The following is an 18,930-nucleotide window of genomic DNA, read 5'->3' on the forward strand; positions in this document are numbered from 1 at the left end:
AGTACAACATTTCTTGCCCATCAAAAATGGAGTCATTAGAGGGGAGGAGTGGTAGGACCTCAGTAAATCAGTTAGGTTTTTACAATGATCAAACAGCTTTGAACATTTTTCTGGTAATTCCAGATATAATTAATTCATTCTCATAACTTACCCTGATGTCTAGGTCAGTGCAGCACAGTAGCCACTGGGCTATTGTACCTATTAAAGTTTTAACATTGTGTATATTTCCTCTGTATTTTCTCAATGCTTTGTACTTATGCTCACCTGACATCTACCTGGCTAATCTAGCAGCCTGTCAATGTCATTATATTTTGGCTTATTCACGGTTTTATTCATAGTTAACTTTGTTTTGTAATTTTATATTAAAAACAGAAAATGCTGGAAATACTCAGTTGATCGAGCAGCATCTGTGAGGGGAAAAATGGTTAATTTTTCAGTTTTGATGAAGGATCACCTGAAATGTTAATGTTAACTTGGTTTCTCTTCACACATGTTGCAATTTCTGTTTTTATTTCAAATTTCCACCATCTACAATATTTTGCTTTGGTGTTAGCTCCCCATTTTTGTGTGTGTTGTCTTTTGTGATGTTATGCCAGTTGTAATTTTTTAACAAGCTCCAGATGTGGTTGAAGGATTGTGAGAAGTTATCTCTGTTGAATTCTATAAGCAACTTTGAATTGTTTCACTTAAAGTGCTGCTATAACCAACAGAGCTATAGATTAGGCTGTATAGATCTTTTGGCTGGCTCAGCTATTGTGGGCTGGATTATCTCCCTGTACTGTAAATTTTCAATTTTACCAAATTGCCTTATCTTGTTCTCCATTTCCCCCATTTGCAAATAATCTTTGAGGTCGCCATCTTTACCTCACTTAGTCCTTCATTATGTGTTAGCATGGATGGTGGAAGACGTAGATTAATTACCAATTTAGGAATACCATTAGAGTTAGGTCCCTGTCGTTACTTGATGGATGCCAGTATGGATCACCGAATAGTAATTGACCTCCAAGCTCTGCGGATTTCTTTTTTTGCTGTTGAGTCTGAGATTTTTATTTATTTATTTATTTATTTTTGTAGTCCTGGTTTGAGCTTGGGTAACTGGTTTCCATTTCTAATTTTATTTCAGGCATCCATGATTGTCTATGACATTCCAGATTTAACAGGAGGAAAAGGGACTCTGGGGTCCATAGTGTTCTCTGAATCATTCCTAGAATCAAAGCTGTTTCTCAAAGAAAATGGTAAGTGCAATAATTTGAGATGAGTTCATTTCTTAGTCTATTTCATTAAAGAAGTATTGTTTGTTTGTTTCTTATCACTTTTTCCCCCCTTTGGGGAATAGTGGGGATGAGTTGGGAGGATTAGAAGGCTGATTATTTAAGCAGCACCATGAGCCCTCCTTCCATGGTCAACAAGTCCTGGAGTCAGACTTGAACCCAAACCTCTGTCTCAGATACAGGGGTGCTACTTGCTGAACCACAAGACCTACCTGAAGTATTAAAGATAAGGAATGCTTTCGAAATTTTTCTGCAAAGATTGGTTATGCCCAACTAGTCTAGTTGAATTTTTTGTGGCAGTCGTTAATATTGTGGACAGGCTGTATCTATGGATGTTGTCTATTTGGATTTGTAGAAGACTTGATAAAATTTACCACAAGAGATTGTCAACAAAAATAAAAGCCTACGGAAATGGAGGTAATCTTGTGATGTGGGTTAGATAGAACCATAGAAAAGTTACAGCACAGAAGGAGGCCATTCGGCCCATCTTGTCCAAGCCAGCCCGAGGACACCCAGGTGCCCTTTCTAATCCCACCTTCCTGCACCTGGCCCATAGCCCTGCAGCTTACAGCACTTAAGGTGCAGATCCAGGTCTTTTTTAAAAGAGTTTAGAGTTTCTGACCACCAACTTGGGCAGTGAATTCCAGATACCCACTACCTTCTGCGTAAAAAAAAGTTCTTCCTCATGTGCCCCCTACACTTATCTTGAATCTATGTCCACTGGTTCTAGAATTCTCTAACAAGGGAAACAATTTTATCCTGTCCACTCTATCTATTCCCCTCATAATTTTGTACACCTCAATCAAGTCACCTCTCAGCCTCCTTTGTTCGAAGGAAAAGAACCCCAACCTATCCAATCTCTCCTCGTAGCTACACTTTTCTAACCCTGGCAACATTCTTGTAAACCTCCTCTGCACTCTCTCCAGAGCTATTATGCCCTTCTGTAATGTGGTGACCAGAAGTGCACACAGTACTCCAGTTGTGGCCTCACCAGTGTTTTATACAATTCCAACATTATATCCTTACTTTTATATTCTATAGCTCTGCCAATGAAGGAGAGCATTCCATATGCCTTCTTTACAACCTTGTCTATTTGAACTACTGCCTTCAGGGATCTGTGTACTTGTACGCTAAGATCTCTCATTTCATCTACCGCTCTTAGTATACTCCCATTTATTGTGTAGTCCCTGTAACTGTTTGACCTCCCTAAATGTATGACCTCACGCTTCTCTATGTTAAAATCCATCTGCCACTTTACCACCCACTCCACCAACCCATCTATATTGTTTTGGAGATTATGGCTATCCTCCACACTACCCCCTACTCGACCAACCTTTGTGTCATCTGCAAATTTCCCAATCGTGCCCCCACATTCACGTCCAAATCGTTAATATATAACACAATCAGCAAGGGTCCCAACACCGAGCCCTGTGGAACACCACTTGAGACAATTTTCCATTCGCAAGGGCATCCATTGACCGTTACCCTTTGTTTCCTGTTACAAAGTCAACCTTTTATCCAGTTTGCCACATTACCCTGAATCCTATGGGCTTTTACTTGCCTGACCAATCTGCCTTGTGGGACCTTGTCAAATGCCTTGCTAAAATCCATGTACACAACATCCACTGCACTACCTTCATCAATCCTTCTTGTCACTTTCTCAAAGAATTCAATCAAATTTGTGAGGCAAGACCTTCCTTTAACAAATCCATGCTGACCATCCCTGACTAGTCAATGCCTGTCCACATGGCAGTTAATCCTATCTCTCAGGATTGATTCTACTAATTTACTCACCACCGATGTAAGACTAACTGGCCTATAATTGTTTGGCATTTCCTTTGATCCCTTTTTAAACAATGGAACTACGTTTCCATTCCTCCAGTCTTCCGGTACCTTCCCTATATCTAGTAAAGATTGGGAAATCATCCTCGGAGCATCTGCTATCTCCTCCCTGACTTCCTTCAGCAGCCTCGGAAACATACCAACTTTCAAGGATTTCAACCCTTCGAGTACTTCCTCTCTCTTTATGACTATCCCGTCCAATATCTCGCAGTGTTCCTCCTGGACTACTGTATTTACATCCTCCCTTTCCTTTGTAAACACGGAGACAAAATATTCATTCAAAACCCTTCCCATAGCCTCTGCATCTACACACAAGTTTCCATCCTCATCTCTGATAGGTCCCACATTTTCCTTAACTAACCTTTTAGCATTAAAGTATTGGCAAAACATCTTTGGGTTATCTTTAGCTTTACTTGCTAATCTTTTTTCATGCCCTCTTTGATTTCCTTATTTCCTTTTTTACTTCGTCCCTGCACTCCCTATATTCGTCTAGGCTATCTGCAGTGCTTAGTTCTTTGTGCCTATTGTACGCTTTATTTTTCTGTTTGATCTTCCCCTTATTCCTCTAGACAGCCCTAGATTCCTCTGGATTTGGCCGTACCAGTCTTATTTTTGTGGAGGACATGTCTACTTTGTACAATTAGGATCTCTTTTTAGTGCTTCCCACTGGTTTTCCACTTTTTTATCCTCCATCAGCGCAGTTCAGTCCACCTCAGCCAAGTCCCTTCTCATTTCTGCAAAATTTGCCTTCCCCCAGTTCAAGACTTTTACTCTTGCCTTATCTCTGTCCTTTTCCATGGTAATGTTAGATCTAACTGAATTGTGATTCCTGTCCCCGATATGGTCGCCAAATGTCACTTCACCCACTTGCCCTTCTTCGTTCCCCAAGACATGGTCTAGAATTGCATCTCTTCTCATTGGGTTTGTCACTAATTGGTTGAAAAAATTTTCCTGGACACGCTGCATGAATTTTTCTCCCTCAGTGCCCCTTATATTGTTTGAATCCCAGTTGATAGTAGGATAGTTGAAGCCTCCTACTATTATTGCCCTCTTGTTCTTACAAGCAGAAATTTGCCTACGTATTTGTTCTTCTATCTCCCTTTCACTATTTGGGGGTCTGTAGTATAATCCCAGTAGTGTGACTGCCCCTTTTTTTATTTCTAAGCTCAGTTGGTCACGATTTGGAATTTCGGAGTTGGAGAGTAAGGATAAAGGAAATGTACTGTAATGGATCACTGACTTGAATGAACGAATAGAACCATGAACATCTAAATTAGCAGATGACATAAAATTAAAAGAGACAGTAAGAAGAGTATATGGAAGCAGGAAGCTACAAAGAGATGTAGACAAATTAACTGAGTGGACAAAACTGGGTTCAACGTAAGGTATTCCATTTTGGAAACAAGAAAAAACAGTTGGAATATTTTCCTAATAGTGAAAGAGCAGCTACGTAGATGAGAGAAGAAATTTGGGTGGCAACATGCACAAATTAATTTCAGCTACTGTATAGGCACAAAAGATAAGCAAAAAGGCTTATATAAGGTTACCATTTATATTGAAGAAACTGGAATGCAAAGGGACAGAAGTTATGTTTCAGTTGTACAGAATCTTGCTTTATTGATGTCTGCAGCCTGTTGCATTTAGCTTTGGGCACTACTCCCTAGGAAAGATAGTTTGGCTTATGAGGGCAGATTGCATAAATTTTATATTTATAATCATTTGGCATTCTGAAAAAAGAGACATCGGAGCGTTTCGTCTTGCACTTATCAGGACAGCTACACAAAATAAGCCAACAGTAAAGGGAAGTTTAACTCATTCCATTTACTATTGGTTTATCTTGTACAGCTGTCATAATGAGTGCAAGATGAAAAGCTTTGATTGTATGTCTTTTTCTTCAGCAAAACTTTAAATTTCCTTCAGTTTAAAAGGTTGAGGGGTGATCTAATTGTGGATCCCAAAGGATTCACAAGAGAACAATTAGCTCTGCTGGAAAATCCAGAACAAGGTGGCTAATCAAAAATTTAGAGCTAGGTCATTCAGGAGTGAAATCAGGCACAAAAGGTAGTGGAAATCAGGATAATCACCCCCAAATTTGTCAGCAAAAATTTTCAGGGCGTAACAGATTTTTATCAGGTGTGGGTATCAAGGAATTGTATCAAAGGTGGCTAAATGAGTTGAGGTACTGATCCGGCATGATTTTATCAAATGTACAAGAGGCTTGAGCGGCTGAATGACCTAAGCCTCTTCAAAAATTCCTAAAAATAACCTCATCTATATGACAATATTACTTACTTATTTGTTCAGGGGATGTGGGTGCCACTGGCTAGGCCAGCATCTATTGCAAACCCCTGATTGTTCTTGAGAAGAAGGTGCTGAGCTGCCGCCTTGAACTGCTGAAGTCCATGTGTTGTAGGGATACCCATAGTTATGTTAGGAAGAGAGCTCCAGGATTTTGACCCTGTGACAGTGAAGTAATGACAATATATTTCCAAGTCAGGATGGTTTGCGATTTGGAGGGGACCTTGCAGGTGGTAGTGTTTCCATGCATCTGCCGCCCTTGTCCTTCTGGGTGGTAGAGGTTGCAAGTTTGGAAAGTACAGTCGAAGGAGCCTTCGTGAGTTATATATCAAGAGAACAAGGGTGGCTACACCAATGTGGGCCCTTAGCGGTAGACAGAGGTGATACTGTAATTGAAAGTGGATGAATGGCAGACTTACTGAATGGCTAGTTATACCTAGTTTTACTTCATAGTGGAGAACGATAAGATACAGTGAAAGCTGAAAATAAGTCAAGGGGTGAAACTAACTAGATTCAAAATAGTTGGAAAAAAAGTGAGGGAGGAATAAATAAGCTTTTAAGATTGATAAATCTCAAGCCAGGAATTGTCCCCTTGGAATGGGAAATTGTTAGTCACTCTGCTAATTAAGGGTAAGAGAGCTAAATGTGAAATTACAGGCCTATTAGCTGAAGGTTAGTTGTAAGGAAGTTACTACAATCTGTTACCATGGGACAGAGTGACTGAGCATTTGGACAAATGTGAGCGCTGATCAGAGAGGGCCAGCATGGATTTCTAAAGTGTAAATAATGTCCAGTGAATGTAGTCTTTTTTGAGCAGGTAATGTGCTAGATAAGGACTTAACTATTAATGTTATTTATGTAGATTTGGAAAAAGCATTAATCAAAGTTCCGTGTAAGAGACTATTTGAAAATAGATGGGCATATTGAACTTTATGCAATCTATTGGCTTGGATTGGCAAGTGGTTTAAGGGTAGGAAACAGAGTAAGGGTAATGGGTATGTACTCAAATTAGTAGAATGTGACTTGTTGACCTGCAGGGATCTTCTAGGCTTTTCATTATATTTATAAATGACTTGGATAAAGGAACAGAGAACCTTATAGCTAAGTTTGCTGACATCTCCAAGCTAGGTGGCATAGTAAATTGTTTGATCAGAACAGAAAGTTGCTAAGGAGCATATATTAAGTGAGTGAGCAAACCATAACAAATGTAGCTCAGTTTGAGATCATCCATTTTGGGGCCGAGGAAAGATAGATCAGTGTGTTTTCTAATGACGAGAAGTTGGCAATTGTGGTAGAACAGAAAGGTTTAAGTGTCCAAGTGGAGAAATCACTTTTTAAAAAAAAAAAAAAATTCTGGGCAGGTACAAAAAATGGAAAAGGCTAACAGAATTTTGGCTTTTTTTCCTCGAGGGTTAGAATACAAAGGGATAGAAATTGTGAAGATGGGTTGCATTGATTATGATTAGACTTGCATTCCCTTAAATATAGAAGATTAAGAGGTTATCTGATTGAGATGTTTCAGATGAATAAAGGATTTGATAGGATAGACAGAGAATTTCTCCAATGGGAGAGTCCAGAGCTAGGGGATTGTTGGAGCTGGGCATTTTTTATCTTTTATGGGATGTGGACATCTTGACAAGTCCACTATTTGTTACCCATTCCAAATTGACCTTGAGAAGGTGGTGGTGAATGCTACCTTGAACCGCTGTGATCTGGTTTGACTTTTGTGTAGCAGTTTGGTACAACCGAGTGGCTTGCTAGGCCATTTTAGAGAGCAATTAAAAATCGGCCATATTTCTGTGGGTCTGGAGTTGTGTGCCAAACCAGGTAAGGACAGCAGATTTCTTTCCCTCAAGCACATTAGTGAACCAGATAGATTTTTCCAATGACTGATGATTTCATGGTTACCATTACTGAGACTAGCTTTTAATTCCAAATCTGTTAATTGAACTTAAATTCCATGGGATTTGAGTCTGTCTCCAGATCGTTAGTGTGAGCTTCTGGATTACTAGTCCAGTGATATTACCACTATGCCACCAATTCCCTCAGGGCATTAGGAATTTTGAAACCAGGATAGCTGGATGAAATTAAATTATAGATCAGCCATGATCATATTGAATGATGGGCAGGCTCAAGAGGCTGAATAGCCTACTCCTGTTCCTAGGTTATCTTATTATTGTGTATTGTGGTCAAATATTCCTTTCAAAATAAATTAAATAAACTCTAGCAAACTTTTGATATCTAATAGACATGGAGAATATTTTTTGCTGTGAACTCTTGTTTGCATTCTTGTAGATATTGCACTGTCAGAGTAATGAGAACATATAATATTCATTTGCATGAACTAAATTGATAATTTCTGTATTAATGCCAATTAAAAAACCACCTCTGTACATAGCTGATTATGTATTGTCTTCCTGAACATTTCAAACCACAAACTTGAGGTTGCACATAGATTGTGAAGAAACAGCTGTCTCTGTTATAACAGGTTGAGCTACTTGGTTGTGACACTAAACTTGATCAGACATTAAACTTATTGAGGAGTAATATGTTCTCACATGTTCATTTTATGGATAACTACTGGAGGACAGCACTCAGCTAAATATGTAAGATCAAATATCTACTAACTCATATTTTATGCTTAATGTGTACTATTTCTCTGAATGTGGTAGTATGGAAAGTGTTTGAAGCGAATAGTGTAAATGCTTTTAAGGGGAAACAAGACAAGCATATGAGTGAAATAGAAGATGGATTAAGATGATGGATTTAGATGAGGAAAGATATGGGGGAGAGGCTTGAGTGGAGCACTAATGCTGTGCCTTATATCCTATGTAATCCTATGAACCCACTTAGTTGATTGAACATGCCTGTCTCTGTCACAATTCATGACAATCTGTTTAATCTCATCTGCAAATTTATAAGACCTAATCCATTTAATTTTTCTAAAGCATGCAAAGCTGAAGTTGGTAAATGCAAATTATTAGAATGCATTTTTAACATAAAATAATCAGGGCTGATAAAATCCTTTCTGCCTGTCAGTTAATTTTATTTTTAGTGCAATAATTCTTCCATCATGCAGTGTAACAGTATTTTGAATCTACACTTCACATTAAATATTGACTCATGGTGAACACAAGGTGAACTTTCCTGAACTTTCAGGAAATGACTTGGGTGAAGCATTGAAGGGATGGTTGCCAAATTTGCTGATGACACAAAGATAGGTAGGAAAGTAAGTTGTGAAGAGGACATAAGATCTGGCAAATGGAGTATAATATGGGAAAATGTGAAATTGGCCATTTTGGCAGGAAGAATAAAAGAGAATCATATTATCTTTATTGTGAGAGATTGCAGAGCACTGAGGTGCAGAGAGATCTGGGTGTCCTAGTGAATGAATCACAAAAGACTAGTATGCAGGTACAGCAGGTAATTAAGAAAGCTAATAGAATGTTACCATTTATTGCGAGGGGAATTGAATATAAAAGTAGGGAGGTTCTGCTTCAGTTGTACAGGACGCTAGTGAACCCACATTTGGCGTAATGTGTACAGTATTGGTCACCTTATTTAAGGAGGGCTGTAATGCGTAGGAAGCAGTTCAGAAAAGGTTTACCAGACCAATACCTGTAATAGGTAGGTTGTCTTATGAGGAAAGGTTGGACAGACTAGGCTTATATCCGCTGGAGTTTAGAAGAGTGAGAGGTGAATTGACTGAAGTATATAAGATCCTGAGGGGCCTTGACAGGGTGGATGGGGAGAGGATTTTTCCTCTTGTGGAAAAATCTAGAACCAGGGCCAGAATTTTCTTGTTGGCATGTGGGGACGGACCCCGCATGCTGACATGTGAAATGGCGGGCGGTGCCGTTGGGCAAGCATCCCGACATCACCGCGTGCCATTGTGATATTTCGGGGGGTGGGCGCGCAATGATCTCTGATGTGCGCCCGCCATTAATTAACAGGCCACTGAAGGCAGCAATTGACGGTGACTTTCTGGGGCTTGTGTGATCTTCAGGTTGTCGCATGGGCGCAATGGGCAGGTGGGTAGGCCACATTTTTATAAACCTCATCCACGGGCGGGATAAGAGGGGTGAGTGGGGTTGAGTGTTATTTGTCAGACATTTAATGCTTAAAGTTACTGCTGCTTGCCTGTGTGAGCAGGAATACTTCAAAACTCTTCACAGCTGCTAGAACAGGAGTAACAGCCTTCAGGTCAGGACTCTGAGTAAACATCATTTCTGGGGCCGAGCTGGTCTCAGGAAGCCTTCCCTTTGCCTGGGAATGGGAGCTGTGCTATCCACTGGAAGCACCTCCTCCTGAGGAGGAAGGGAGGAGGCCACATTTAGCCTTCAGGGGAGCCACCTTTGGGAGGAGGGGCGCAGGGCCAATAGGAAGTCCAAGGCTGGAGGAGACCCCACTATCCTGCTCCCAGGGTATACAGGCGGTGAAGCAGCTACCTCAGTATGTCTGAGATGCTATGCCGAAGGATGCTCCGTCTCTCAAGGGAGAGAGTGACCTCCATCTGTCAGATGATAGGCCCTGTATCTGCGCCAACTGTACAGTGGGTGGGCACCCTATGCCAGTAGCGTTGAAGGTCACGGCTGCCCTCAATTTCTATGCCCCTGGCTCTTTCCAGGGGTCAGTGGGTGATCTTTGTGGAGTCTCCCAATCAGCTGTCCGCACTTGTGTCAAGCAGGTCACAGACGCTCTGTTCAGGCATGCATTGACTTTCATTCACTATTCCTGGGACAGTCAGACAGAGCAATCCAGAGGCTTGCTGGCTCACAAGATGCAGATTCTGTACGTCTGTGCAAGGTACCCAGGCAGCTTCCATCCTCAGACACTTCCAGATGCCGAGGCTCTTCAGTGCTCCAGCCCGGCTGGATGGATGGCTGCTGGGTGACAAGGGCTATCCCTTCAAAAGGTGGCTCATGATGCCCCTCCGCCATCCAGAACAGAGGCTGAGCAGCTATACAATAGGCTGTGGTTGGGAGAACCATCGGTCTTCTGAAGATGCGCATCCGATGCTTTGACCGTTCAGGGGGCATGCTCCAATACCCCGCAGATCATGTGTTGCTGATAGTGGTTGCATGCTGCAATCCCCACAATCTGGCGCTGGAAAGGGGCAACACAGTGGAGGAAGAAGATGTAGGTGCAGTTGCTCTGGTTGCACACAATGAGTCCAGTAGTGAGCCTGAGAATGAGCACACACACAAAAACGCTGAGGGGGTAGACACTGACCTGGGCATCCTTCAGTGAGGCAGGGACACCCAGAAGGCTTTAATTCAACGCACCTTCAGCTAGACCACCACAGATGGACCTCCAACACAAGCCAAGGTTGCAGGATTCATGAGATACATGAGTGATAAATCTGCCTGGGTAGGAACATTAACTAAGTGCCTTGTCAATAAAGCTCATTGTCAAGCAAGTCACCTACAACATCATGGGTTCCCGTCCACCTGCAGAAGTAAGGAATCACCCTGAGCCATGCTCTCATATCAAAATTTAATGATTTAACAAGATGAAGCACAAAAAAAATTGCAATGGTGTTATGCATCACACCGAATGGTCATCGATAGCAGGGCAACCACCAGTGAGAAACCTGCAGTGTGCCTATGGCGCCTTAAGATTACGTTTCTGGGTGCTATGTCTAGGTGCTTCCCCCTCACTGGCAGTGGCATCTGTGACAGCCTGCTCACTGCTGTCCTGTTGGCCTTGATGACCTTGGCAGGCATTCTCTGGCCCATGATGGCTATTGTTGGATGGGCACTGAGCTGGGATATTTAGTGCCCAAACCATCTCCCACACTGGCATTGACCAGTTGAGGTCAAGGCTGCTGTGAGGGCTTGCCGGTCCGAGCGCAACCCCATGAGGCCCTGATTGTTCTCTTGGAGGAGCCTCTCCACAAGGATCACCACTCTCTCCATGGAGGAAGCATGGCCATGAGGCTTATTGCATTGGTGATGCTCCACGTGGACTCCTCCAGCACGGGCACTGTGCCATGCGTTGCCTCATGCCTCTCTGCCAGATCCTCCCGCATACCCTGCTGCACTCCAGGACTGTTGCCTCACGGACAACTCCAGAGGCACATCAGCCACTGACCAAGCATGTACCTAGTCCCCAGCAGTCCTCTGACTGCCGGCGCCATAGGAACTCTGTCTCTGCCTGCACCTCAAGTGAGTGTGAAGTACCCTCACCGCTGTGACTGGGACACTGATGATCTAATTCCCACCGAGGTGCTAGTATCTGCGCTGGTGCCTGCCTGGCAGAGATGGTGTGACACTGGTAAGTCCAGTTGTTCAGGGCCCTGAGGAGTGAGAGGTGGCCCTTCTGCCTCCTCTTCCTGGCCCTCCTCCGGTGATGCTGAAAGAAAGAACAAGGACATTTGATTAGTTAAAGTGGAGACACTGTCAATGTGCATGCCTGTCTCCCAGATCAGTATGCGCTCATCCTTCCATAATCAATGATCAACCTATGTTACAAGCTTCAATCACTGAACATTCAGCAGTGCCAAGCTGCTGAGAAACACATTGTGACCTCAGTGCTTGGCAATCTTACCTCCTCGTGGCACCCCAGCCTCACTGCCACCAGATGGACCTAGGTGCATGGCGCCTTTCCAGATCCATCGCCGCCTGCTTGTATCTGGTGACGATGGCCAACTGAGCCTGGCCTCCACCAGTCCGCATCAGCTCGATGATATTGTGTGTGGTCTTCTCCTCTAAAGGAGAGAGGAGCATTGATTAGTCCACCTGTACCTGGATTCCCATTGTATCCCTGCCACTCCAACCAGAGTGGGGCATTGCAGGACTTGAGTGATTCGTCATCCTGCAACTGCCGCACACTCACACCAAGAAGCCAGGGCTGAACCCCCTTGCCCACATGCTGCCTCCAATACATTTGGTACCATAAGGTCTAACCTTGCAAAGCAAGGAGGCACAAGCATGTGGAATGCCAAAGGCAGCAGATGGATTGGTGCCCCACCTGCTGGAAGATTCCCTCCCAGCATGTCAGCCTCCTGACTTTGACATGTTTTGCGGTTCCAGCATTGTGCCTAGGTGCAGATCCTTGAGGTTGCCCCCAAAATAGTACTCTGGGTATCAGTGTCTCACATGCTGTGGGTGCAGAACACATCTTAGCACTACCCTCTCAGGGTGAACTAGGCATGGGCAATATCTGCTGGCCCATCCAGTAAGGGAAACAAGCCGTGAAGGATTCCATGCTGTAACTGCAGTCAGAGTTTGGGTGGGTGGGGTCAGGGGGGAAGCCCACCGGCTGTGTTTAGTGACCCCTGCCAACATGGTACTCACCCTTCTTGAGCACAAGAGGTCGTTGAGTTGCTTGTGGCACTGGACCCACGTGCGTCGCACCACGTCATTGGAGCTGACCATGTCTGCCACCACCTCCCAGGCACGTTTGATCAGATGGGGGGACCTCCGCCTCCTATCCCTTGGGACGAGGACCTCCTGCCATGCTGCCACCTCCTCCAGGAGGGCAGCTGGGCACTCATCAGAAAACCGAGGGCCCGCTGCCCTGCCCTCCTGCCTGGCCTGCTCTCCAGTAGTGCTCTAGGGAGCCCTTCTATTGGCCATGATGAACAGCCTTCGCAGGGCTGCCAGTGCTTTATTTGAACAGGCCACCGGGTCGCCATTGGACCTGACAGCCATTATACTCCTGCTGCCACCTGCCCACTCCCGCTATCCTTGGGCATCATGCTTCACACTGGGTGGGCCTTAATTGGCCCACCGACGTAAAATGGCGGCATGGAGCCGATCGTGGGCAGCGATCAGCTCCGCGGCTGCTCCCGAACAACCCGCCTGGCAGGAAGAAAATTGTCCCCTAGGGATAACTGTTTAAAAATAAGGAGTCACCCATTCAAAACAGAGATGAGGTGATGTTTTTTCACTGAGGGTCGTGAGTCTTTGGAACGCTCTTCCTGAAAAGGTGGTGGAAGCAGTGTCTTCGAATATTTTTAAGGCAGAGGTGCTTAGATCTGGGGTAGGTGGGATGCAGACTTCAGGTTACTATCAGATCTGCCATGATCTTATTAAATGGTGGAGCAGGCTTGAGGAGCTGAATGGCTTCCTCTTGCCTGTTGTTTGTATGTAATTCCTTCCTCCTCATCCAGCTTTTTGAACCTTCCTGGCTTTGACCTACCATTTCTAGTATGCACTTAACTATTTTAGATGTAGGAAGGTGAGGTGTGTTTTAAATGATCACATTTAGGAAGAGCCCTCTGTGTAATCCATTGTAATTGAGGACACTGTACATTTACTCAAAGACCAGCATGAGTTGAGATACCTTTTTGGAGAACTATCCAGACTCTATAGGACTGATCTTGATGCTACCGAACAGCTGACATGTGTACGATGCTTACCTAAGACCTTTGACACTAACATTTTTGACGTCCTTGAATTATGGTCTATCTTTCAATTTTATTGCTGCCATTGGAAACATTGTTATTTGCTATTCATGATGCTGCATGTATCTATGAAATCACAACCTTTGTTGCTCTAAGGACAACAACCCCAACTTCTCTAGAATAAAAGCAAAATACTGTGGATGTTGCAAATCTCAAGTAAAAACAAAGTGCTGAAGGTGCGTCCAGATAACCTTCCTCTCTCTGATACATCACACAGCCCGACACTCAGACTCAAACTCGTCAACTCTGAGCCGAAGTTCCTCGAGCTGCAGAGTTTTGCTGCAGATGTGCTCTCACCTTGGTGCCCACAAGCTCCCATTCACCACCATTCTCTGCTTTCAGTCTCTTAGCCAAATTTGTATCCATACTGCCACAGTCTCTTCAATCCCATGACCTTTAATCTTTCTAACATGTTGAAGGTATTTTCATTAGCTGCAGATTTGACTATTTCAATGCACTCTGACTGATCTCCCACATTCTACCCTCTGTAAACTTGAAGTCTTCCAAAACTTTACTGCCCGTGTCTTAACTCAAGCAAGTCCCATTCCTCTCTCACCACTTGCTGACCTACATCTGCTCCCGGTCAAGCAGTGTCTTGATTTTAAAATTCCCAGCCTTTCCATGGCCTTGGCCCTCCCTATCTCTATAATCTCCTCCAACCCCACAATGCTCTGAGTTTTTTGTGCTCCTCTAATTCTGGCTTCTTTTGCCGTGGCCCAGGCTACAAGCTCTGGAATTCCTTCCTACATCTCTCCACTTTTCTATCTTTTTCCTCCTTTAAGACAATCTGTATAACCAACTTCTTTGACCAAGCTTTTGGTAATCTGATCCAATATCTCCTTATGTGGCTAGGTGTCATACCTTGTTTTATAATAATCCTGTGAAGTGCCTTGGGACATTTCATGACATTAAAGGTGCATTAAGTTGTTGGGCATTTTGACAAAATAATCTGTTGCACCTCTTTTTGCTCTGCAGATGGCACTGTGTCTACAGATATCAGCTACATGATTCTCACAGCAACTGTGCCTCGATATGTCTCCTGGATGGCAAGTAACTTTTTTTTTAGAATGTACTCACAAGATGTTGGTGTCGCTGTTTACTACAGCAATCCAAAACATATGAACCTTGTTATTGTTGAGTAAATTTAACTGGACCAGTCATATAAATATTGTAGCTACAAAAGCAGGTTAGATGCTGAGAATTCTTACTAATGCCTAACTAATTACTCCCTGCACCTGCTGACTTTCTGTGATTCACGTACAAGGACATGCAGAGCTCTCTGTACTGCAGCATTCTGTAGTCTCTCTCCATTTAAATAATATTCTACCTTTCTGTTCTTCCTGTCAAAATGGACAACCTCCCACTTTCCTGCATTTCCTCCATTTGCTTAATTTTTTGCCTACTCACTTAACATATCAAAATCTCTTTGCAGATTCTTTGTATCCTCCTTACAGCTCGCTTTCCCACCTACCTTCATATTGTCAGCAAATTTGGCTACAATACAGTCAGTCTCTTCATCCATGTCATTCATGCAGAACATAAATAGCTGAAGCCCAGCACTGATCCCTGTGGCACTCCACTAGTTACAGTTGCCATTCTGAAAGTTGTTTATCCTAACTCTGTTTCCTGTTAGTAAGTCAAACTTAAATCCATGCTAATAAGTCACCCTCAACACTATAAGCTCTTATCTTGTGCAGTAACCTTTTATGTGGCACCTTATTGAATGCCTTTTAGAAATCCAAATACATTACATCTGCTGGTTTCCCCTTTATCCCCAGCCAAGCTATTCAAATACAGCTACAACACTGGCATCTACCCGGCAATGTGGGAAATTGCCCAGTTATGTCCTCTACCAAAAAGCAGGACAAATCCAATCCGGCCAATTACTGCCCCATCAGTCTACTCTCTATTATCAGTAAAGTGTTGGAAGAGGTCATCAACAGTGCTATCCAGTGGGACTTGCTTAGCAATAACCTGCTCACTGATGCTCAGTTTGGGTTCTGCCAGGGTCACTCAGCTCCTACCTCATTACAGCCTTAATTCAAATATGGACTAAAGAGTTGAATCCAGAGGTGAGGTTAGAGTGACGGCCCTTGACACCGAGGCAGCATTTGACTGAATCAAGGAGCCCTAGCAAAACTGGAGTCAATGAGAATCAGGGGTAAACTCTCTGCTGGTTGGAATCATACTTAGCACAAAAGAAGATGGTTGAGGTTGTTGAAAGTCAATCAGCTCAGTTCCAGGACATCACTGCAGGAGTTCCTCAGGGACACAACCATCTTCAGCTGCTTCATCAATGACCTTCCTCCCATCAAAAGGTCAGAAGGCCTAATGAAAATTGTTTTAAGTTCCTCCCTCTTTAATTTTTGTTTATGTATAACTTCTTAAACTAAAGGCAGGCTAATTGATAGTTATTACTGTGATGCAGTGCTGCTTCAGTTATTCCAAGCAACAATAAATCATTTTAAAAGATAGTTGTATTGCACAATTGGTGTCTATAAAATTTATATAAAGCAATAAAAGTTTGTTTATCAGACACACCAGTTTTAATATTGTGCTGATAAACAATCTACTGCTGAAGAAAACCTTGAATGTGTGATGTGGCCTTGTACATGTTATGCTGGTTTCAGTGTATACCTGTTCTGTAAAACTGAGCTCGGGATACCTGCCTGCCTTAAGAGCCTTAAGTACTTTTGTGTATACTTTCCATCTTATCTACCACACCTTATACTACCCTATGTGTTGAGTGGTGATTGCCTTCCTTGGTGAGACCATATGCAGATTAGGTGACTGCTGTTGAATTTCACTAACCATCTGCATTTCCAGTATTTATAGCTTTTTCAAAAATCTCTCGATATGGATCATCTAACTAATTGATTTTATATTACGGATGCACTGGATACGATAATTATCCAACATGCGGGTAGACTTGCATAATTAATGATTGATAATGACTCACTATTGTGTTTTCTGATGGCTTTTAATTTGATTCTTTTCCCCAGTGTGGAACAGATCCAAAAATAGAAAGAAATGTGGTTATTTAAGGATAATGTGTATTCCAGTTGCATTTATTTGATTTCAAAAAACAGAATATTGTTATAATTTATTTGACCTCTTTTCGTAGTCTTGCTCCTTTAAACCAGAGTTTGAAAAGTGCTTTACTTTGAATTTGCATTTCTGAACTAACCTACTATATAATTTACCCATTATTCTTCTTTACCGGCAGCCTATGCAGCTATTTCTCCCTTTTGTGCCAATAACTGTTCTTCATGAAGGAAAATTAATATGACAGGTATTTTGTCAGAGAATCACAGAATCTTTATAGTGTAGAAGGAGGCCATTCAGCCCATCAAGCCTTTACTGGCTCTCTGAAAGAGTATCCTATCTCGTCCTACTCCCCCATGCTGTGCCATCTTCAATGACTCGTACATATAAGACCATAAGACATAGGAGCAGAAATTCGGCCCATTGAGTCTGCTTTGCCATACAATCATGGTTGATAAGTTTCTCAACCCCATATACACCGAGGCCTCTCTGTTCCTGCACCTCCTTTAGAGTCTCCCCATATTCTTCCTGCCAAAATGAATCACCTCACGCTTCTCTTCATTGAACTTCATCTGCTACTTGTCTGCCCAATATACCAACATGTCTATGGCCATCTGAATTTCATGATTATCATCATAATTGATAATGTTTCCAATCTTCGTGTCACCTGCACATTTTGAAATCATGCCCTGAACACCACAACCTAAGTCATTAATATATATCAGGAAGAGCAAGGGTCCCAACACTGACCCCGAGGGAACTCCACTATAAACCTTCCTCCAAACTGAAAAACAGCCATTTATCACTACAGTTTCGTGTCACTCAGCCTGAGTCAAAAACAATAAGTGCTAGAAAAACTCAGCAGGGCTGACAGCATCTGTGGAGAGAAAGGCAGAGTTAATGTTTGAGCCCGTATGACTCTTCAGAACTAAAGAGAAGTAAAAATATGGTGAAATATATACTGTTTAAGGGGAGTGGAACAGGTGAAGCTGGATAGGAGGCCAGCGATAGGTGGAGGCAAAGGAGAGATTGCAAAAGGTGTTGAGTTTTAGTAAGCACCTTGTCAAACACCAGGAGGAAAATGGAAAGCAATGAAGGTGAACAGGGCAAAAGAGATGAGTGGAAATCCTGTCAGAGAGAAGAGCAGTACTTCTTCAAGATTGGCATTTCTCAACATCCCTTCCACCGTTAAGCGGTCTATATACTACACCAATCAATATTATTGCACCTTTTTCATTCCTTACCTCTCGTCAGAGGGATTCCATCCTTGGCTCCGCTGGAACATCCCCTCTCCCCAGTACTGTAATGCCATCTTTAATCAATACTGCCATTCCCCCCGCCCCCTTTTCTTCCTTTCCTGTCTTTCCTAAACACCTTATACCCAGGAATATTTAACGCCTAATCCTCCTTCTTTGAGCCAGGTCTCTGTTATAGCAATAATATCATGGCTCCCTTTGTCAACCTGTGCCTGTAGTTCACCAATCGTATTAACCACACTCCATGCGTTCACATACATTCATGCTGATTTAGGCTTTTTACTTACCCCTTTACTCTGACCTCATCTCATGACTTACTATTGCCTACTCTAATTCTCTAAAACTCTCCAAGTATTCTATCTACCTTGATACTACTCTCTGATATATCCTCCTTATCAGTTAATATTTCTCTATTTTCCACTGCCAGTTTTTCTCCCCTCTACTCTGAATTTCACCACAGATTCCTATCCCCCTGCTAACCTAACTTAAACCCTCCCCAACTGCACTAGCAAGCATCCCTGCAAGGACGTTAGTCCCAGTCCTGTTAAGGTGTAACCCGTCCTTCTTGTACGGTTCTCACCTGGCCCAGAATTGGTCCCAATGGCTCAGAAATCTAAAGCCCTCCCTCCTATTCCATTTTTCCAGCCACGTGTTGAACTGCTCCATCTTCCTATTCTTATGTTCACTAGCATGTGGCACTGGGAGTAATCCTAAGATTACTGCTCTTGAGGTCCTGCTTTTTATTTCCCTTCCTAATTCCCTAAAATCTGCTTTCAAGACCTCATCCCTTTTCCTAACTATGCCATTG

The 18,930-nt window shown here is 42.9% G+C and overlaps 1 protein-coding gene across 3 annotated transcripts in view; it reads left to right on the forward strand.

Moving 5' to 3' along the window:
* The window catches only part of dnaaf9 (dynein axonemal assembly factor 9), a 237,916-nt gene that overhangs the window by 92,251 nt on the left and 126,735 nt on the right, over positions 1-18,930 (forward strand). For all 3 annotated transcript variants that reach the window (XM_041190151.1, XM_041190158.1, XM_041190167.1), the window contains 2 exons: positions 1,124-1,235; positions 14,797-14,867. In XM_041190151.1, the coding sequence (XP_041046085.1) occupies positions 1,124-1,235; positions 14,797-14,867 (183 nt within the window). The remainder of the gene's footprint in view (positions 1-1,123; positions 1,236-14,796; positions 14,868-18,930) is intronic.

This window comes from Carcharodon carcharias, chromosome 1, assembly GCF_017639515.1.
Source record: "Carcharodon carcharias isolate sCarCar2 chromosome 1, sCarCar2.pri, whole genome shotgun sequence".
Classification (NCBI taxonomy): domain Eukaryota; kingdom Metazoa; phylum Chordata; class Chondrichthyes; order Lamniformes; family Lamnidae; genus Carcharodon; species Carcharodon carcharias.